The sequence below is a fragment of the Microtus oregoni genome, unplaced genomic scaffold (assembly GCF_018167655.1).
Source record: "Microtus oregoni isolate MIOR12 unplaced genomic scaffold, Mior012 000006F_ref0000085, whole genome shotgun sequence".
Classification (NCBI taxonomy): domain Eukaryota; kingdom Metazoa; phylum Chordata; class Mammalia; order Rodentia; family Cricetidae; genus Microtus; species Microtus oregoni.
Window position 1 is genome coordinate 9,180,232 of NW_024543065.1, and position 24,078 is coordinate 9,204,309.

Consider the following 24,078-nt stretch of genomic DNA (forward strand, 5'->3'; position numbering starts at 1 on the left):
CTTTTATCTTGCTTCCAAACACAGGTCACATAAAAATCACGAGGTGGAGTTTTTGCTCACCAGGTAACCTTACACAAGAAAGATCCAATTTCATGGGCATTTCACTGTTTATCTTTTACTATTTAAGATAGTCATAAAATATAATTAATAGCTTGCTGAATTAATACAGGTTGAAAAATACCAGGCTAACTACAATATAAACCAATTATATTTTACTTTATTTTAAGGGACAAACTCACAAAACAAAAATGAGAAGACTAAGCTCAGCTATGTAGCACAGGAACCACAGAGAGAGTGAACCCTGGACTGCCCAGCATTTTTCTCTGGGTACCCAAAATGTCATGCCCTGACTTGGTCCCTCTTCTTAAAATACATAGGCTGGCAGAAATTTCCCATCACTTCCCCTTTTTTGTCTAAATAAGAGCATTTCAAACCTAATACAAAACTATGTACTGTAGGAACAGATATCAAATATAAAATTACAACCAACACAAATAATATTAAGCAAGAAACACATATTAAATATTTATAACATTTTCTTTTAAAGAGTCGAAGTCTTGCATCAGAAATGGCTTGGCTAAATCATAATAGGAAGATAACATTACTATCTAATCTTTAACTCCATCAAAGGCATAAGAAGGGAAAGAATATTACTTGAGTAGGTGTGCAGGAGAATTGTCTGTATTCTGTCAATCATGTTATAAATAAACGCTGATTGGCCAGGCAAGAAATATAGGTAGGAAAACCCGAAAGGAAGTAGAAATGATGTAATGAGAACAGGAGAATTCTGGGAAGGAGGAAGTTGATTCCTCCCACTCCTGCCCAGACCATAGAAGCAGCAGGATGTGAGCTGCCCCACTGAAAAAAGATACTGAGCCACATGGCTAACATAGATCAGAAAAATGGGTTAATCAAGATGTGAGAGTTAGCCAGTGAGAGGCTAGAGCTAATGGACCAATCAGCTTTATAACTTATAGAGATCTCTGTGTGATTTTTTTCTGGTTCTAATCAGCTGGGGGTACCAGGTGGGACAGAAACCCCAACAACAAACAAGCCAGGCCTGTCCATGTTACAGGCAGGAAGTGCAATCAAGCAGCTTCCAAAGTAAGCAGTATATGACAAAGACAATTGGCTTCCTGAGCAATCACCCAAAGTCTCATTTGCAATGTTGAAGCAACCAACTTTGGCTAAGGCCTAGCATAACTGACAGACCATTTTTAGAGGCTTGAAAATTTTTAGAACTGTCTTATCCTGTCTTGGCAAGGTTTGGCATTATTTTGTGTATGTCTCTCTGTGTGTGTATGTTGTGCTTATTTAGTCTGGCCACCATATACTTTGCCAGTGGTCAAGGCATGGGCAGTTCCTTGCCCAAAGGCCTATTGTGGCAAAAAGAAAACAAACTCTGAGTGGAGTGTCCTTGGTGCTCAATATTTTCTCGGGAATATATTGGTGCTGTCAGGAACCATTTGTGTCACATGTCACCAAAACCGTAAGTTCTACAGATCCTTGAAGTGGTTGAAGATTACCTATCTGGCCAAAATACAATCTCTATATAACTAAAGAACCCAATTAATCTGACTATATGTATAACATGAATAATTATTGACCTATAATACTAATACCTGTATAACTTAGAGACTTTCTATTAGAATATTAAATAATCTGTAAATAACTGTGCAGTAAATGAGGAAAATGACCTCAAAATGTAAACAATATATAAGTATCTTGATCAGAAGTAGGAATATATAATGTAATACAAAAATATATCCTAAAAATTGTTTCAATATACAAAACGTTTTAAACAGAGGTAGAAACATGCATGTATACAATCTGACAAAATAACTTGGTATAGGTGTACAAATATAAACAGAAATAACAAATATAATTTGAACTTCTATCTATATACAAAAAACTATACCATATATAAATTGTTCATAAATAATAGCTCACAAGTATTCACTCTATTATCCACTATTATTAGTTGTAGTATGAAGAAGTTCACACTAAATTATTTATTATCTCAGTGGCAAACTCACAAAACAAACAGAAGTTCAAGCTCAGCTATATAACACGTGTTAGTTGAGAATCCCATACACATGTATAATGCATTTTGATCAAATACACTCCCATTCCCTTCTCTTCAATTCCTCTTTTATTTTCCCTTCTACTTTCTTCTTCTTAAAAACCAAAACCAAAATCAACACTATCAAAACTATCCTAAGTTCACTTAGTGCTGCCTTTACATGCACGAGTATAGATCCATCCACCAGAGCACGTATAGTTTCTAAGGGGCTCCATCTCTGAAGAAAACTGACTCTCTCTATCTCTCTGTTTCTGTCTCTATCATCTGTCTGTCTGTATGTATGTCTGAGCTACTCTCACATTTTAGAGGGAGCAGTTTTGTCATTTAGGTTATTCACAATACCATGCAACAGCCACCTTTATCTAGATCAGTAGTTCTCAACCTTTCTGACACTGTGACCTTTCCTCATGTTGGGATGACCTGCAACCATAAGATTATTTTTGTTGCCACTTCATAACCATAATTTTTCTACTGTTATAAACAGTAATGTAAATATCTGGTAAGCAGATGGTCCTAGGTGACCCCTGTGAAAGGGTTGTCCCACCCCCAAAAGGGTCACCACCCCAAGGTTGAAAACAGCTGCTGTAGATCCAAGACATTTTGTCAGCCCTGAACTACACCTGTCCCGGTTGTCCAGTCAAGGTTCCCCTCTTGCTTCGTTCTGTTCTCTCATATTTATTTATTATAAAGAGTTCTTAATGGTAGACTCAGTAATGCGTGATTTTAGTGTGCTTTCTTTCATTTAGTATGTTTCTAAGGTCTAGCCTCACTGCTGTACCCAGCAATACATTTTTATATTGTTATGTAATGTTCACTGTATACCAAACTTTGTTTTCTACTCATTTGTTGATGAATATTCGAGTTTTTCTGCCGTTTGAATGCTTTGAATATTTATAAACATGTATTTTCGTACCTGTTTTCCGTTTTCCATGGTTATAAACTTTGGAGAATGTCTAAGTCAGCCAAGTTTTCTTAACACAAAGGGCACACAACTAAAGATAGTGTTTACTTAGGCTGATACAAACATAAGTTATTCCTCGATAACATAAACCATGGTACATAACACATGGTAATGTGTTATACATAGGTAGCAGGACTGTCTCAGATTTTGTGCCACACACTTTTGATGAGTAAATGGATGGGTGAAGTAGATGGATAAATAGAGAGACATATTCAGGGTTAATTAAAATACATATAAGTTATTAAATTAATGAAAAACAGTTACAGTAGACATGAAATTATCACATCTTGTCGCAACAAATCCAATAAAATCTACCATCCACATATCAGAGAAATGAAACGCAGTAAGTAAAGATTAAATTGTGTGTTCTCTCTGACATAGAAAACAAATGGGAAAAGTGATAGGACTTAAAACCATAAGCCAGGAATGTCCTACATATATCATGGCATCCAGCTGCCTAGAATTAATGTACTATCAAATAATAAGCCTATAATTCTGATCATTAAGAATCAAATGGTTTCACTGTTGATAAATTAGTTGATTACCATATAAAAGAGTCACAGCTTACTAACTAGCAGCTTGATTGATAAAGACAGATATGTTTCAGGACTTTCATTATAAAAATTTCATTATCAAATGTAAAACCACAAAAAGGGACATTGTGGAAGAGTGATCGTCTGAGTACTTCAGGAAACAATTTAAAAATCGAGGTACAAAACAGGAAATACTTTCAGTGAACTGCCAAGTCTCCTTTGTCTTTTGAACAGCAGATGTTCTTCTTAATCTGTGTAACCATTTTGAGCTGTGAGAAATTTCAGCACTAAAGCATCTTTCCCTGTAATATTCCACATTAGTATTCACTGAGCAATCCCAATGTTCATTAAGTTCTGCTGTTTGTTAAATGGGATTTTAATGCGTTTAACAGTTTTAAGTGTTACCCATGAAGAAGGCGCTATTTTTTCCCCCTTCAATACGGTCATTTGCTTTCCTTGATACCATGCTGCATTCATTTAAATACAAAGTATTGGCAGCAACAAAGTACTGAATGCCGAAATGCATAAACTCTCAAAGGTTTGTCGAAAGGTCAAATGCTTTAACTGAGTCTCCTTCCTGTGACTTGAAAATACAGACAAGGTGATGGATGGAGAGAAGAGACATAACTACCAGAGTTACTATGGAAAATACTAGAGTCACATCAGGCACTGTCCCGTTCATTTATTTCTGTTTGGTTTCATTTTTCAACAAAGCTGGCTACGTCATGGTACACTAAAACCACCAAAGCAAAATGACGCATTTTGAAACAACAAAACCCCTTAAAATTCAGTTAAATAACCCACCTTTTTCTTTACACATTTCTCTTATTCAAAGACTTTCGTTTTATTCAAACTTAAAAAAATGTAATGTGGGGTTAATCACCACAGAAAGATTTGTATTGCTTGTAAAATATTTTGTTCTGTTTTACATTTGTTAAAACCTATGGGATTGATTCAGCATCCTTTCTTAACTGGGTCTGGCAGTGTAGTTTTTGGATCCCAGCACTTGGAAGGCTGAGAGGCAGGAATAAAGCAAGTTCAAGGCCTGTTGCAACTGCAGAAGGAATGCAAAAGCAGCCAGGACAACGCAACAAGACAATGATTCAGAATAAAGAATTAGAAGAGAGCAGGAGCTACAGCTCAGTGGTGCAAGGCCAGGCTCACAGGGGAGGCCAGGTTCAGTTCCCAGCACAAGTCCCTAGCCTCTGCCATGTGGATTACTAAGTGGTAACCCATCATTTCCACCTCAGTGCTAATGAGGTGAGAGAATGATTTAGTGATCTGGGTGATATCTGAAGAGTTCCTGGGGAAGAAGAATTCCTTTATTTCAAGCATGTATGTGTGTGTTTAGGGCATGTGTTTGTATGTGGTATGTATGTGGTGTGTGTGTATGTTTGTGTGTGTGGTATGAGTGCATGGTGTGTATGGTGTATATATATATATGTGTGTGTGTGTGTGTGTGTGTGTGTGTGTGTGTGTGTGTGTAGGGGATATGTGTGTGTTATATGAAGATGTGCCTGTTTGTGGGGTATGTGTGTGTATTTGGTATGTGGTACTTGTGTATATGTATGTAGAGTGTGTGTGATGTATCTGTATGTAGTGTGTGTGTGATGTATGTGCATGTAGTATGTGTGTGGTGTATATGTGTATATATGTGTGGGGAGTATGTGTGTTATATGTGAGTGTGTATGTTTGTGGGCTATGTGTATGTATGGGGTATGTAAAATGTGTGTGTGTGTGTGCGTATGTCGTCTGTGTGTGCTATATGCACACATGTGAGCATGTGTGAGGCTTGGCGTTAATGCTAGGTATCTTTCAATTCAATTTTTCCCCACCTCATTTCAATTCATTTTCAATTCAATTTTTCCCCACCTCATTTTTTAAAGCATGATTTCTCAATCACTAAATCTGGAGTTCATCAATTTTGCTAGGCTTGTTGTCCAGTATGCTAAGGTTCTCGCCTGTCTCTGCTTCCTGGGAGCTGAGGTTAAAAGTGAGAGTTGACAGAGACCCACATTGGAGCACCGGACAGAAATCTCAAGGTCCAAATCAGGAGCAGAAGGAGAGAGAGCACGAGCAAGGAACTCAGGACCGCGAGGGGTGCACCCACACACTGAAACAATGGGGATGATCTATTGGGAACTCACCAAGGCCAGCTGGCCTGGGTCTGAAAAAGCATGGGATAAATCCGGACTAGATGAACATAGCGGACAATGAGGACTACTGAGAACTCAAGAACAATGGCAATGGGTTTCTGATCCTACTGCACGTACTGGCTTTGTGGGAGCCTAGGCAGTTTGGATGCTCACCTTACTAGACCTGGATGGAGGTGGGGGTTCCTTGGACTTCCCACAGGGCAGGGAACCCTGATTGCTCTTTGGGCTGATGAGGGAGGGGGACTTGATTGGGGGAGGAGGAGGGAAATGGGAGGCGGTGGCAGGGAAGAGACAGAAATCTTTAATAAAGAAATAAATTTATAAAAAAAGTGAGAGTTGCCCTTTCTGGCATTTTGCATGGGAGCTGGATACCTAAACTCTAGTACTCATGTGTTTTTGTCAAGCAGTACGCTTACTAAGTAAGCCACCTCCTCAGTCCTTCTCCAAACATTTTGATCCATGTCAAGTAGGGAAATCAAATGTGAGGATATGATGTCACTACAGGCATTTCTAAAACATAAAATGCTAGTACAAGATTAAACCTCTATTTCCTTTGTCATCCATGTGCATGAAGTATTTACTCTTACTGGATTATCCTTTATATGATTATAAATACATGCAACTTACTTTCATTCTGGATTATGCTTTCTTTGAGTTCATTGCCACACATTGCATTCCAACATATACTGGTAAATCACAGGTTCTATAGTCATTTTTCCCTAACCTAGTCTTCAGTCTTGAAATTCAGATATTGTTTTGGCCAGATTACACGGCAGAGAACTGAGATTTAGACAATATACATGCAAGACACTCAGTATGTGTTTGCAGACTAATGAGTCCAATATAGATGAACCTGAAGGAATTCTTAAAGACTATAGGAAGAAATGCCTGTGGGCTTAAACCCTGACTCTATCTCTCACCAACAGAAAGTGAAAAGTAAGTTATTTAAGTCCTTTTAAGTACTAGATCTTTGTTAGCAAATTTTTTAAAAATATGATCACCTGAGTGGCTTATTTGAAATATAGATAGAAAGTCTGTATTCCTCAACTCCATGTATTTTATTAGCAATGATGGTTTTGTTTGTGTGTTTTTTTCTAGATAATTAATAGTATAAATTCTGTCAAACACTATTAAATATAAAACTCCTAAACTCATGAGAAAATTCACATAAAAATAGCTTAACCCTTTTTTATTGATTTTTATTGAGCTCTACATTTTTCTCTGCTCCCCTCCTTACCTCTCCCCTCCCCTTCAACTCTCCCTCAAGGCTCCCCAAATCAGGAGATCTTGTCTTTTTTATACTTCCCATGTAGATTAGATCTATGTATGTCTCTCTTAGTGTCCTCATTGCTCTCTAAATTCTCTGGGATTTTGATTTGTAGGTTGGTTTTCATTGCTTTATGTTTAAAAACCACTTATGAGTGAGTACATGTGATATTTGTCTTTCTAGGTCTGCATTACCTCACTCAAGGTGATGTTTTCTAGCTCTATCCATTTTCCTGCAAAAATCAAGATATTGTTATTTTTTACTGCTGTGTAGTACTCCCTTGTGTAAATGTACCACATTTTCCTTATCTATTCTTTGGTCGAGGGGCATTGAGGTTGTTTCCAGGTTCTGGCTATGACAAACAATGCTTCTATGAACGTAGTTGAGCACATGTCCTTGTGGCACGATTGAGCATCCTTTGGATATATACCCAAAAGTGGTATTTCTGGGTCTTGAGGAAGGTTGTTTCCTAATTTTCTGAGAAATCACCCCACTGACATCCCAAGGGCTGTACCAGCTTGTATTCCTAACAGCAATGCAGGCATGTTCCCTTTACCACACAACTTCTCCAGTATAAGTTGTCATAAGTGTTTTTTGATCTTGGCCATTCTTACAGGTATAAGATGGAATCTCAGAGTTGTTTTGATTTGCATTTCTCTGACGACTAAGGATGTTGAACATTTTCTTAAGTGTCTTTCAGCCAAAATCTCGGAGTAACTCTAACCAAACAAGTGGAAGACAAAAACTTTAAATCTTTGAAGAAAGAATTTGAAGAAGACACCAGAAAGTGGAAAGATCTCCCATGCTCTTGGGTAAGTAGAATTAACATAGTAAAAATGGCAATATTACCAAAAGCAATCTACAGATTCAATGCAATGCCCATCAAAATCCCAGCAAAATTCTTCACAGACCTTGAAGCAATGGTACTCAACTCCATATGGAAAAGCAAAAGAACCCAGGATAGCTTAAACAGTCCTGTACAATAAAAGGACTTCTGGAGGCGTCATAATCCCTGACTTCAAACTCTACTACAGAGCTGCAGGACTGAAAACAGCTTGGTATGACATAAGAACAGACAGGAAGACCAATGGAACTGAAACAAAGACCCGGATATTAATCCACACACCTTTGAACACCTGATTTTTGACAAAGAAGAAAAAAATATCAAATGGAAAAAAGAAAGCATGTTTAACAAATGGTGCTGGCATAACTGGATATCAACATGTAGAAGAATGAAAATAGAGACATATCTATCACTATGCACAAAACTCAAGTCCAAGTGGATCAAAGACTCAACATATAGCAAGCCACACTAAACCTTATAGAAGAGAAAGTGGGAAGTACACTTGAACTCATTGGCACAGGGAACCACTTCCTAAATATAACCCCAGCCAACACAGACACTGAGAGAAACAATTAATAAACGGGATCTCCTGAAATTGAAAAGCTTTTGTAAAGCAAAGGGCATAGTCAGCAAGACAAAATAACAACCTACAAAATGGTAAAAGATCTTTACTAACCCCACATCAGACAGAGGTCTGATCCTCAAAATATACAAAGAACTCAAGAAACTGGTCATCAAAAGAACAAATAATCCAATAAAAAAATATAGAGTACAGACCTAAACAGAGAAATCTCAACAGAAAAATCTAAACAATAGTATAATGAAATTAATAGGCATTTAAAAATGTTTTTAAAAGTTCTATATTTGTTTGCATATAATGAATGCATATGAAGTCTATCTTGAGAAAGTCACAATAGCCTTGATTCTGTCCTGGCAAGAACTCTACATTCTGGTAGCTGACCCAGGCCTGTAAGAGGATTTCCAAATGTCTACCCTTTTTCAGTAACTAGAAGATCAAAACAGACAGGGTGCTGACCCCATGTGATGTCAGAATTCCAGGTTGTTTATCTTCTGGTTGCTGAATAAACTCTAGGAAGTCTCACACTGACAGTTTAATGTTCCTTTTCCAGAAAGATGGTCATTACTTTGGTTCACATTACGTTGATAAACCACTTCATCTGCTCTCAGGAGTCAAGAAAATTTGATACACCCAAAGAAGTAGAATTTGGCGAACTCTAACAACATCTATCATAGGACCAAAAATAAGACAATTTGTGAAGAGTTCTGTGTCCTATAGGTACTTATTTTGCTTAAGTTAATGGTCAAGGATATTACTAAAGCCAAGATTCAAAGAATTTATTATATACATATATAATATGGAAGTAGCTTGATTTGTCTTATATTTTTCTTTATTTATGGGGTGTATGGATGTACATGTGAATATATGTGTGAATGAGTATACATGTATAATCAAAAGCTGATATTAAATGTCTTCCTGGGCATATAGACACTTCATATACTGAGCCAAGGTCTCTATATTAAACCTCCATGTCATCAATTTTCTAGTCTCGCTTGTTTTAAGGACCATTCCAGCTCTACCTCTTAAGGAAACTCATCCAGTCCACCTGGCATTTATGTGGATGTTAGGTATCCAAACCGTGGTCCTGATAGCTTTTGTTCCACACCCTTTACCTACTGTTCCGTGCCCTTATGTTAGCTTCTTTAAAAAAGTGATGCATAGTTATGTTTTTTCTCCTCATTATACTAAATACAATCCTAAATAGGATATCAATTGGCTGTACTTAGTGAGTCTTTTGAAATTCTGGATAAGCATGGCAGAAAGCACTCTCACAGTTGTGGAAATAGCCGAGTATAACATACTCTAGACGTCTCCAAGCCTAAATGATGTTTAGAGACAGTATAACCACATGAAATGAGAAGACAAGTCAGATGTAAATACTTCATATTTGTGAGGTGATTTTCTGTTAGAAAAAAATGTTTCAGCAATTCTCTAATTCCATTCCCAAAGTGACCCTTTGAAGTTGGCGAGGCAATTGTCTTCCTTATTTCAGAAATGAAGTGACTGAGGTACGAAGAGGTCAAAGCCATATTCATGTTTACAACTATTAAATAGCTGTGTTGGAAACGGAAGTCAAAATCCTTGACCTACAGCTCAGTTTTCTATCCAATTCCACCTAACCGTGCAACTGGGCAAACCTAAGCCCATTTTGCTGAGATAACTACCCTTCAGTGAGTCTAAATATGAAGTGCTATTGCAATGCTCCAATTTCCTTGTGCTGCACACAGGCAGTCTACCAACTCAGGAGCCTACTGTGTAGGACAAGTCGAAATCAATTCAAGCAATGTTTTACAAATAAGACTCAATTTACTGGTTGATCAGAGATAAAATATCGCAAGCTAGCTGATTCAGGATTCATGGTGACTTTCGGCTCTCCTAGAATAGGTTGGAGCTTATATCTGACATTGGCCCCACTTCTTGGTCCACAATGTTTCATTCATAGGGTTGGCAAAGAGCAGTCACCCTCTTGGGGAGCTTCTAAGTCAGCTCACATAGTCACACTTCATGACCATGTTCATAAGTTCAGAGAAAATGCCAGACGGATTTAAATGAAACCAATGACTTTAAGATGGGTAGACTTTGAAACTGGCTGGCATAAATCAGGAGGGTGTCTTCGAATTAAGTAGCCTGAGAAGCAATGCGACAAAAATAAATAAGCCCTCCAGCTAAGCTTTGTCAATTTGGTTGTCATTCACTTTCAAAGCTGGAGGACTCATTTCTTTATACTGTTTAAACATCATGACAATCTCTATTTACTAAACGGGAGACAAAAAAAAAAACCATAATTAATTCCTAAGTGCTGCATCTCGCCTTTATAGCACTTTAACCCAGCTTCTAGCAGAATTGCCTATGCAAAAGAGGCATATTGTTTGGCAACGGTTTTGTTTATGAACCTGCAGCTCCCTCCTTTGGGAAATGGTAATGATGATTGTACTTTGCTGAAATATTACAAGCCGAAGACAAACTCGGCAGCACAAGCAAATAACATGGTTACAGTCTACAACTGAAGAATCTGGAGCAGGATATTGCTCTGAATAAAGTCATGCTAGTTGTCACTGTGGCATCAAACCTGATCTTCTAACTTAGTCTCCTTGAGAATCAATGTGCAATAATATCTTGTGCTACTATCTGGATTTTTAAAAAAGGAGGAAAAGCATATTCCAATGTATCTGAAATAATAATTTTATCAGACAAAATGTCACTGTTTCTAAAATAATACACTTAGGAGCTTCTCATTAGACTTCTGTGATCAAATTTGGCTCAAGTCAGGGTTTTCTCTTTATCCACAATATATGGAGAAAAAGAAGGAACTAGCCTTTGAATGTATCCCCATTAAAGCAGTTTATCATTTTAACTTCAGCTTTGGTTAAAATGGGATGCGAAAAATACTATTATGGGCATATTATACTTAAACATCAAGAGGCCACAAATACCAGTCGCTTGCCAAGATCAACAGAGCTTATTTGACCTCCCAAATCTCCCACTCTTTCCTTTAAACCATGTGTTTATGATAGTGTCACACTGCTGTATAAAGGGGTGTCTAATTATGTAAATGAGTAAGCCTGCATTTCTTATTACAATCTAGATGCCAGTTAATTGATGAAGACAAGAAAATATTTTATAAACCAGTTTTTAAATATGAGTAGCTTGTAATCTTATATCTTCAGTATTTCACCATCTGAACTGCTATAAACGAAACTGTCTTTTTGTTTCTCAATAGAAAGTCATTATCACATGCTCTATCAAAACTGCAGAGGATTCAGCAGTGTTAAAAGTCCAATATTTAAATTTTAAAGGTTTCATGTGATTACCTTCCAGAAACCAAAACCTATGCTTATCTTTAACTTAAAGGCACAAAACTAGACCGTTTCAAATGTACTTTTCTGGTACACTTTTGTTTGCCCCAGATACACATGTGAACACTGCGAGATGGAATTCTAGATCTTACCTGAAGATGGCATCCATCCCTAAATTGTATGTGATTTGCATGAGGATGCTCTCCAAATTTGCAAGCACAGTCATAAAATCTTTTCTACCGACAGGTAAGTTTGTTCCGTGTATGGTAAAGGAGTCTTCTTTGAGTGGTAACTCCTCGGTGTGTTCTTCGGTTGGATCTAAATACACCTCCTTAAAGGCTGTGCTGATTCTCAAGTTATTTCCCTAAAGCAGGGGTGCGGGGAGGGGGAAAAGAAAGGATGTATAGGTAAAATTGCATGAAAGATAGAAAATTTCTAAAGGTTATCTGAATTTGGATTCTCTACTCCAGTTCTTCCTCAGGAGGGTTTTAACTTAAGGTTGCCCTCCCCACGATTTAGCATTTTTCTGGTGTACATGAATCAAAGACAAAGAAAGGTAAAGACCAACCTTCGTCTCATATACTACAAAGTCTACCACTGTGAGCTTTGCATGAACTTGCCTTCTCCATTAACTAAAATAATAGGTATCGTATATATATGCTGTTGCAAACAATTTGATTTCATCCAAGCATGAGAATATCATGTGTTTATGGCAGAGATAAGAACTGCAGTGTATCAGGCAAGGACATTTCATTAATATATAAGCTCAAATATTTCTGACTTCCATATAAGGAAAGAGCTGCACACTGATGTTCAAAATAGGAAAAGACCGTCATAAGAATCATTGCAGTTTACTTAGGACATTCAAGTCATCCTTCTTATTTAACGTTCTAATGGCACATCATCTTTCAACCTTCATGCTTAAGAGAGCTCCTTTTATCTTCAAGGAATCCCAAGATACACATGCAGTTTTATGTTTATGTGAAGTCTAAACCACTTCATTTGATTCTGGAGGGAATTCATTCTGCATGAGTAATCTTGCCATTCTGCCACTGACCCCTAAGCAAGGAAGACTTGGGGCAGTAACAGAGCCTCCAGCACAATGAGCATCTTCTGTTTGGAACCACTAACACATATACAGGTGTGCACCTAGGGGTATGTATGGAAATACTGGGGGAATATCCCTCATGGCAGTACGAGAAAGTAAGACAGGGCTCTAAGAATATTACTGCACCCATCATTTGGAATCATACATAGCCTTCCAGTTCCCAGAGGCAGTTTCTCTTGCATATTTTCTTCCTAAAGTAAGATCTTCAAGACAAGAGTTACCAACAGCTCAAAAAATTACTTTGCCCCCTTCCCTTTGAATATGTAAACAAAACAGAAAACCAAAAATCTATAATATAATAAATTACCTAAATTAGTATTGACCTAAACACATGGATTCTGAAACCTTATAAGTGCAGAAATATGGTTGTATTTTAAATTTAAGTTTCTCAATGTGTCTAAGTGGTTTACTTTGTCATCAGAACCCATTCTGGATTTTCTTGGCATGTATCAGATTGAAACGTGGGCATGGCATAAAACTGCTGAGGTGTATTGTCTTACATAGTATGTAAATGAGCATCTGTCAATCAATTAAAAGCAGTGTGAGTGGCCTCAGGTGACATGGCGATATCATGTGGTTGCACAGTGACATGTTTATTATCTCACCTCTAAGATAGTCATCAGCTGAACAACTTTTTCTGCATCCTCTTCCGCTTCTTCGAGGTCATATGAGATGGTAAATGTCAGTTGTCCTCCTACAGCTGGGAGCTGGAAGAGAAGAGACACATAATCATTTCAGCATAGAAGGTGCTTTATCGAATCGTCTTTTATGTACTATTTTAAAACCCTTTTATTGTTCTAGAGGGCAATATTTGGAAGAAGCAGCAATCGCCAGAGTGCAGACTAGAGACAACAGACATTTCTGTAGGAGTAACCTTTATAAGAACCTTGGTCCATCAAGAGCTAACTCAAGATAAATATAAATTCATGGGTTATTTTCCCAGTAATGTAGGCTTGATAGAATAGGATAGGTTCTATGAAATCAAACACAGATTTCCCTGTCATCTTCTCAGTCCATAGCTGATCCCAAACAGAAGGATCAGTGCCAAACTAGACAGTTTCTATCCATCTCTGCAGTTACTGTCATTCTGTAGATCTGAATACAACCAACAAAGACATCCTTCCGTTTGAAAGGCACTTTGCATAGACCATGAGCTAAGCTGAGAAACATTATTAGTCAAAACAAAAATAAAGGTTAGCTGCCAAATTTACATGCAAATTCAATCAGGACTACCTGAGAAGGTCTACTTTTGCCTATGTAATCAAGTAAGCTTGTATGGATAAATGTTATTACCCCTTCCTCATTAAGCAAACTTCATTTCTTCTAACGTATGCTTGATGCTTGAATTTTTCTGACATTGACGTTAACCTTGTAAAATATATTTTTCTTCTAGAACACAAGATCGTTTTATAGGACAGGAATCAAAACTAGATCTGTGAGTGACATATTCAATGTAAATGTGGCAGGCCCTTAAACATTCTATCCGGCACTGTAAACAAAGGCATCACTAGAACAAGGCTGATGATTTGTATTCTGCTGTTCACTTTGTACTGATAAGCGAAGCCCCAGCATCCCTGACCTGGGCTCTCTGTGTGTCCTTTCCTGGCAGACCTTGACCAGAAGGTACTTCCCAGGAAGGCAAAGGATAGAGGAGGAAGAGCCTGGATCCCTTCGAGTTGTCCCACAGGGCCACGCAGAGCTTGCTATGGCTCATTAAACAGGATTTTACATTGCAGCTCAGCATTGGCTTAGAAGAGCTCATTACATGATGCTCTGGAGGGACTGAAATTTAGAAAACATTTATGCCCCTGCTCCTCTGAGTAATGTGCTACTCTAATGTCTTTTCATATATAAAATAATTCTTATTTGCCTGGTCAATAGCATTTGGCATTATTATAAGTAATGGGGGATGAATCTATATACCACGGTTTTGGCTCCCAACATTTCACGTAGCCTGCTTGTTCAAATCAGCAAGACATCAGTAAGAGGCTAAAAAGGCTGCAACTGATATTTATTCATATCTCAAAGAAAACGGAATTATTTAGTGTTTTCTAAATTAATAAAGATATACAGGAGGTAGCCATTTGAGATCCCAATTTGGAACATAGGTATAGTGTGAGCTAATGGGAATTAGGACTTTAGCACGGGAATGTGGGGATGATACACTGAACCCAGAGTTGCATACTAAGTATTCAATATACCCAAATTTTATGTCCTTGCCTGAATCTTTCTAGGAGTGAAGCTTGATCATTTTTTTCAAGTTCCATTACTGAATCAAGGCAAATGCTGCATTTTAATACAATAACCTAGTACAATATTGTTTTTACATTATTACACATATTTTTACATTAGAATGGTCTTGCTAGAAATTTCCTGATAGAATCCTTGTAGTTTTCTATTAGTGCAAATACTTGCCTGGTTAACATTTCAACAGCCAAAAGACCAAGGAAAACCATTTTTAATCATAGTAAAAAAATCTTTTAAAAAAATCATGAGTACTAGAACTGAAGGATTCTAGAAAGGTGACAGTTGTCCCTTTCTGGAATCCCCAAACCCAACCATTAGCATTCACTGAATAGTTCAAGAAGACATAATATTTGTGGAAAAATATGTGCTATATGTAATTAATTTTCCATAATTTTGAGCTTTCTAAAACCCATTTATAAATTTCATCTTTGGGACTTTAAGTTAATTTAGGGGAAAACATTCATTTTCATCATTTTATTAAGCCTTGCATAAGTCAATAGAACATCTAATTTACTCCTATGATTTATTAACTCCCTTGAAATCATTATATTGGCTAGAGAAAAAAGGGCTTTCCACAGGGAGGAGTAAGACACCTTCAGTTCACTTGGATATGAATATTGTAATTACTTGGTGCATTATACTGTCCCTATAAGATGTGAATGTTGTATGCCTTTTCAATTCTAGAAAAAAGAGTAAATTTCTTGAGAATAGGTCATTATGTGAGATTTCCTATTGACTTAGCTTTTTACTTTTTTTTCTTGGTTATTTATTCAGAAAAATTTTCCATGAGGAGATTCAGCGACCAAGTGGAGAATGAATTTCCTATTGGAGGGCAAAACACCGTTCTATTCCAGGATGTAGTTCAGGATTAAATCCTATATGCTCCAGGCCTCATTTTCACACCACTAAGAAAATAATAGCTCTTTCCCATGAGCATTTGCTTTAATTCTACCTTGGATGGAAAGAAACAGCTTGTTTGTAAGTAACATTGTTGCTTCACGCAATATGTGACTCTTGTCTAGCATAATAACATGGTTAAATGGGGCAGGAAAACTTTCCACTCATGAGAGGAAAATCGCTGGATGTAATTGGCTTTACCAACAAAGTATTGGGTATGGGGCTGTGCTTATGTGTGTTTTACTAAGTTTAAAGGAATGTGAACTGAGGAAGTGTGGGGAGCAGCACTCTACTGAGGACATTGCACACCCGGAGAGCAAATTCTTCTCTGGGAATAAGCAGGGGATATTTGGCTTTCTGATGTCAGATGATCATCACTGTTATCCCAGTAAATGGAGTGTGAAACCTAATATTTGCTTCTGCTTACCAGAGCAAATATTTCAAGAGGAATATAGTAAAAATGAAATGAGTAAAAGGTTTTGTAATAATGAGCCGGATAAATTAAACATAGCTATAAGTTTCCGTGTAGTACCACAGACAGTATAAGGGTTTCATCTTTCTACATTCTCAAGGCTTAGAGACTAAAATTCTGAAAAGTTATTCCTTCCTCCTAGACAAGTATTTACAATGTATGTATTCAGTGTGTTCATGGAGTTGCAAGGCCCCAATGTGGTCTTTCACACATTTATGATTCTGAAGTAGACACAATGCTTTTTCAGAGATTGTACTGTATTAGAACAAAATCAGGCAGTATTAAGTTATAGAAGATGTAGAAAATAACAGAGAAAACTTAATAACATGTGCCCTTTTAGCATATAGGAAATTGACTAGAAACTGAGGTTGCCAAAAAGAGATGATGCAGTCAAGAAATATTGGTTTAGGAGGCAAGAGACCTCATAGTATAGAGTTTCTGTAAGAAGCAGGCTGGATGCTTTGTAGCATTCACGCCACGGCTGTGTCAGAGGGCATTTCCAGGCATTGTTATACCTCATGGAGCTTTAAGCTAGGTAAGAGTGATGATTAGCTTCCTCTTTTGGTTGCCTACATAGCATCTTTCTAAAACTATGAATGCTAGCCAGTGGGCATGGTCCAAGTCAGTACCCACTTGATTTCTTCATGGTTTATGATTCAAGCTATTGTATCTTTAGCAAAAGAGTCTTACCATCGAGTTCAGGGGGATAACTAAGAGAAATGGCAATATCCTGTAGTGATTAGGGGTATGTAGGACCCCACTGGCCATCAACTCTAAAAGATGTCCCCATCCTGGAGGTTTTATTTCCAACCTACAATGTCTGGTAGGGACAATGTTACCCTGTCATATGGTAACTCCATTTAAATTCTTTTATGTATGTGCACGTATATTTTTTAGGACATGTGTATAGTTCTAAAAGGCCTCACAAAGCTAGAAATAGATCTACCAAATGGTCCATCTATACTACTTTTGGACATCTACCCAAAGCACTTATGTCCTACTATAGAAATGCTGGCTCCTACATGTTCATTGCTGTTCTGCACAATATCTCCCCAATAGAGATCTAACACTCTGTAAATATTATTCTGCTCTTATGAAAAATAAAATCTTAAAACTGGTAGGTGGATGCATGAAACCAAAAATGATCACTCTGAGGGAAGTAACCCAGGCATAAGAAAGCAAATATCATCTCTTTTCTCCCTTATGTGGCTGTTAGCTTTGAGCCTTCAGATGAGTGTTATTCATTTGGAATACCCATAACAGTTATACAAATAGGAAGAGACTGTGGGGAGTAAAGTGGGCTTTCAAGGGAGGGGAGATAGAATGGAGTGATATAAAGGGGGGATTAATGCAACAGGAAGAGCTAATGAGATGTGGTGGAGGAGGAGGAGCAGGTAGGGATAACTGACATTAAGACCTTTTAAAGTGTAAAAAATTTCATAAAACATACACATACATAAAAAGAAGCGCTGAGTTGGGTGTGGTGGTGCACACCTTTAATCCCAACACTTGAGAGACAGAGGCAGGTTCATCTCTGTCAGTTCAAGGCCAGCCTAGTTTACAAAGTGAGTTCCAGGACAGGCTCCAAAGCTACAGAGAAACCCTGTCTTGAAAAACAAAACAAAACAGGAAAAAAGAAATGCTGAATATTCTTAAGCATTTTCCCAGCTATTTTCATTTCGTCTTTTGAGAGCTTTGTATTTAGTTCTTTGCTCCCATTTTTAATTGAGATGCCTTTTTTTTTCATTATCTTGGTGTTTTTAGTTCTCTGTATATTATAAATACTAACCATCTATCAGGTGCCTGACTAATCACTTTCTGATTGTATTTAAGACCTGTTTAATAAGGTGTGTCCATACCTGGATCCATTATCTGGGCCAAGAACATGAGACTGGATAAGTCATGGGCCATATGGCAGAATCCACTAAAATTATAGACTTAGGATTAAAGCAAGTCCTATTGACCTATCTCTATACTGATAGGTTAGTGCAACTCCCAAAACTCATCAGAGAAGCCTCTCCCCATTCCCAGTAGATGGAAGCTAACACTGAGACCCACAGCTCATCAAAACATAGAGAAAGAAACTATAGAATGTTCAACCCCAAATGGGGCATCTATATCATATTCCTTTCCCCAAAGTGCAGGGATAATTGTTGAAGAGGAGGCAGAAACATTTTGAAAACCAGAAGTAGTGAATGACTTCAAGGAAACACCATTCTCTGACAGAACAGGGCAATTGCGCATACAAATTCCCAACAGTTATGGCAGCATGTACAAGACCTGTGTAAGCTGAAGCCAGATAAACATCTTAGCGTAAAGGTGGTGATGTGAGAACCAGGCCCTATCTCTAGTTCAGGAGCTTTTTAACAGCTAGCTGCAGGAAGAAGCACAACTAGTTTTCTCTAAGATGCCATTGATTGGTCAGATATGCACTACATTCTAGGATAGCTCCCAATACTACGAGTATTTGGCCAACATAAATTAAACTTACGGTTCCATTCACCACTCAAGGAGCATATAAAATTGTGGCTAGGGACTGAGGGTATCCTCTGAAGTGCTGGGAATATGAATATGATCAAAATACATCTTTAATATTTTTAAGAATCAATAAGATATTATTTTAAAGAAGAAGCTTGGAGGCTGTTTTCTTCTATAGAAGTGGATTCCTTTCTCCTTGTTTCCTACCTGCCTGCATTCCCTCCCTATTTCTTTTCCTCAATATTTGACCCATTACTTCCTTATTCTAATTCTTCATAACTAATATAGAGTTTCAATAGTAACTTTCTTTCACAGTAGCTCTATTCATTTCTTTAATTAGAAATGGAAGAGGCAAAAGTAACTTTGGGATGTCCCTTTAGCCATTACAACTACAGTCAGTCCAACCAGATAATTTTGTTATTTTTCAACATCCGGTGACACCTAAGCTTTGAAAGTACAAAGTAAGAGTGCACATGCTGCCTGTGACCAGACCAAGAATAGAGATCCAGGGTTGATGACCAGTGACAGTTCCTCAGTGAAGGGACCACCAGATCCATGCATTATACAGGTTAACCACACTAAATTTATTCTGCTTGAAATTTGCCGATTTCACCAAATTTTCATGAATTATATTTTATTCAGTGCTTCATAGTGATAGCTATAAGACACAAACAACTTAATGTTTTGATTGGCTAGGAGGAGAAAATAATTGTGTCTATGCACATAAAGGTGAATTCATGGTCCCGTGGATATACTTTTCATATGTTTTCTTTTCCATGTCACGAACCAAGACAAAACAATATGGTCCATATACTCATCTATAATGTAACTCAATGGGGCTATAAAATTTTTTTCCGGATCACAAGACTTTTGGTCGCATGTGAAAACCACACTCTTGTTGGTTTTCCTATACGAAGAAACCCCGTGGATCCATTTTAGTGTACAGCCAACAGGTTAGTTTTTCTTTTCCTTATATATAGACCTAATTGAGGTCTCTTCAAAATAACAATGACCTACAAACATATTACTTGTACACTGCATAGTAGATGAACAATAGATTGAAAGAAAAAAAAGCATCCTGTACAGTAAAGTTAATACTTGCTCTTCCAGTCAAGTTTCCTGATTTAGAGAACTATTGCTATTTTGTGACACACACTGATACTGAACAAGTAGAATCTCAACAAATGCAAGCATAGCAGCCAAATTCACAAAGCTGTTCTGTGGCTCAGACTCAAAACAAGGTCTTTGCAACAGCTGTTCACTTTCCATCTACTTAAGTTTGGATGAAACATTCCACTGACAATCTTGCTATGAGCTAGATTAATTATATGCAAAAATCCTGTACAAAATACGTGTAGCACATAATTAAACATCTATCTAATCAAATAAACCACAAAATACAGTTTTATATATACATATTTAGTTTTTTTTCTGTCGAGGGCTTAAATTTTTTTCAAGAACTTTGCCAAGAATATTATAACTGTGTGCTCATGACACACACAACAATTGACTCTAGTTCAAACAACAAGGCTCATTTTAATACAAGTTCCATTAAGTTAAAATAAATAGGCTTACTGTAACATTAATTACAAATGAGTAATAACAAGATACACAATCCTTTAAAAATGTTATGGAAACTCTTGGGGGGGGGAGAGAGAGAGAGAGAGAGAGAGAGAGAGAGAGAAAGAGAGAGAGAGAGAGAGAGAGAGAGAGAGAGAGAGAGAAGCATTGCTATTCTCCTTTAATGGAGAATTTTAATCTCTCACTGTTTAGGGAATTTTGTCTCTTAAGGATATTTATTACCTTTGATAAGTTGTGGCTATCATCCAGCTATCCCTTACTTTATTACCAGAGACAAACAAGAGTGAAGAAAACGTTTTTCTCTCTCCTGTTGTTTGCACCTTTGGTGACCTTGAGCAAAGTCTATCATGTTATTTGTTCAGTTAACTTTGGTTTACAATATTCAGATGAAGGATGTTTAGAAAGAGCAGTTAATATATCTATCTATCATCTATCTATCTATCTATCTATCTATCTATCTAAATATTTTTGCAAAAGCAGAAGTGAGACTACTAGATACAGTATTTTGCTTGGATTCTAAATGTTACTGATCTGCTACTATTTTATTTCCTCTTCTCTCTCATTCATGAATGCTGCTGGTGATTCTTAATTGGAGCAGTAGAAGTTGGTTGTGAATTTCAGAAGATAACAATCTTAGAGGTTCAGAGGGTACTAAGTCATACTCAAGAGAAGAATCAACAGGCCAATAAAAGACATCTAAGTATCTTCTTCCAGAATAAATGGAAGAACTTGTGTCCGTGTTCTAATATGTCTATTAATATGAGCATCTTATATAAATCACAGAAATATGAAGCTCATTCCTGAATCTTTAACATCCTAGTTTGGGAATCAGACTCTGCCTTTATGTGATGTGTAATTCTTGGGGAAGTTTTTTATGCTTCCAGAGGTTGAGTTAAATGACCTGTATTGTTCATCTTTTAAAAGCTCATTTTAATAGTAAAATGAGAGCATACACATGTAGTCCTTCACTTGGCACAGTGTACATAGTAAATGAAAGTTTTTAGCCATATCATTGGAGTAAGTATCATCTTCCAAATTAAAATTCTACAAAGAGCCCTCAATTAAGCCCTAATGGCAGAAATATTTATTTCATGATTCTAAATACTTTCTTAAAAAGAAAAAAAAGTTCTCAGGATTTCTGGGAGATCAGGGTGATGGAGGACTCAGCTCTTACACATGTCTTAATGTTTCCCTTTGGTGCTGTGCTAAAGCATTTCACAGACAGTAGACCCTGCATAAATATCTGCTGAATTTTAATAGCATTCATAACAATCTTTCATTTCAAAGTATTATATATGGAGAGAACATAAAGAGCAAAATAAAGTTGGGCTATGCTCGAGATAGTTTTCAGTTGTTTTTTTAAAACATGTCTCTATTGGTTTCTCTATTCTTTTAAGTCCTAAAAACAAATCTAAGCAAATATATCCACCTTAGCATTTCAGTGACGTGAGCTTACTTATGCCCACTGTACTGCTGACTGGCAAACCATGAATGCATTAGTCTTAAAAGAAGGAACTTTTACCATTTAGGAAGTTTGATTGGCAGTTAAAGGGGGGGGGGGGGAATCAATATTTAAGCCATTTAGACATTCACACATATAAATCAACTTTATGGTCTTCTGATTTGCCATTTTCTATGTGGTAGGATAATAATGTAAATCTTAGCACCCAATACATACTTTATAAGTTGTAAATATATCTGCAGTATGTTATGATCTGTGGGTAAGCCATATAATCCTTGAATTAAAAGGACAGCAAATACACAGGCTTAAGGAAGCGAAGGTGCACCTGCCCTCATAGCTAGTCAGAGCACATCCGGCACCCTGTGATCAGTTCCTGACACCACCATTTAAGAGGGTAGTTGACAAATTAGAGTTCATCCAAAGAGGTGTGACTGGGATGCCGATGGCTCCAAGAGCTGAACAGGGGTTTAGAAAGGTAACACAAGGACTTAACCTTAAAAAGAGAAGACTTTAAAAAGCTGTTTTTCTGGAACATTTGAAGGTTTATCATCTGTGATAGAAAGGGAAATTGTGATTTATTTTGTGAATATAGAACCTGTATCAGAAAATGTCAGGGGAGGGATATTTTTTAAAAACCTGCATACACATTGAACATCTAGAATTGTCGGAAATGTAGTAGTGTTTGAACGCACTGTATCTCTGAAGGTGCAGGAACAGAGGTCTATCTGTCTGGGTTGGAGAAAGACTCCCACACCATCTGAATGGTGGGTCTAGGACTGATATCTTGGTATGATATGCAATTCCATCCTTATAGCTTTGCAGCAAAGGTATTAATAGTAGATTGCTTAAATATTAGAGGGTGATCATTTGCAAATTCTAATGTAAAGCACCAGAATATTAATTACGTTTAGACACAACTGTTCTATAATTTTAGAGTTAAGCAATATGCAGGGCAGAGGGACATATACATAGACATAAATAAAATAGATAAAAATGTAATGATATGTTCCCTCTCTAAATGTATTCCATATATTTACTCTGTGACTTTGGGAAAGTTGATGTAACTCAAAGTAAAAAGAAGAAATGTTTGTACCTAAAGGATGAGAACACTGACCTTCAAGTTTTAGGTTTCTTTCTGAAGCAAGGAATATATGACAGGAACATGTGTAAAATATTTTCTTTATGTTACATATGAGATACAGAATTTATTTAAACATTGTCTCCTTTGCTTATTTGTTTGTAGTTGGAATTCAATTTAAGAGTTCGTGAATTTAAAGTGCACAAAACAAAAATTTTTTTAGCATTAAAACATACAGTTTCTATTGGCAAGAGATTGCTAAGGCATCATTTTTCATCTATTCAATTGATAAAGGCTAAAATTTTAATCATATGCACTATTATTGAATTTGGAGGAGACAAATACATTGGGTAAAGAATGTATAGAAACAAGATCAGCTGAGAGTAAATGTTATGGTGGAAAAGCTTTAAAAATACCCTGATGTCCATCAGTATGGATTTCTCATAAATACAAAAATGACGCTGATGAACACGATGAATGATGTGTGCTTGACAAAGTGACACTATTGAACTTGCAATTTGGCAAAAGTTACTCAGTTTATCCTCAAAACAGTATATACATGGCCTTGTGAGACAGAAATATTATTGCTGACATATTTTCATTTCAACCATTGAGAATCATTTGGAACGACACCACTACCCATTCAAGCATACAACCAGGATTTGAACACTCACAGACTAGCATAAGAATCACTGACAAACATTTATGCCAACTATCAAGTGAATATGAATTTATTTATCCTACTGAAGTAAATCAATCGTCCCAAGAATATCATTGATATTTTTCAAATTATATTAAGTAAAAATAAACTATAACATTATAATAAAATGTACATGGCATTCAATAAATTATTGGGATGGAGTTATATATATATATAATGTTTTAAAATATATGAAATTAAAGAGAAATATAAATATTAAACTAACCCCCAAATAGATTATTGTTATTATTTTAATATTATTTATTCTTTACTTAATTTTATCAGATGAAATAACTCTCCCTAACAAATTTAAGAAAAAGAAATTGGCATTTTTA

General features: G+C 36.7%; 1 protein-coding gene across 3 annotated transcripts in view; it reads right to left on the reverse strand.

Annotated features, from left to right (window-relative positions):
• Nucleotides 1–24,078, reverse strand: part of Lama2 (laminin subunit alpha 2) — a 583,059-nt gene that overhangs the window by 239,125 nt on the left and 319,856 nt on the right. For all 3 annotated transcript variants that reach the window (XM_041653904.1, XM_041653903.1, XM_041653905.1), the window contains exons 13-14: nt 13,434–13,535; nt 11,873–12,084 (exon numbers count right to left, since the gene is read on the reverse strand). In XM_041653904.1, coding sequence (XP_041509838.1) covers nt 11,873–12,084; nt 13,434–13,535 — 314 coding nt within the window. The remainder of the gene's footprint in view (nt 1–11,872; nt 12,085–13,433; nt 13,536–24,078) is intronic.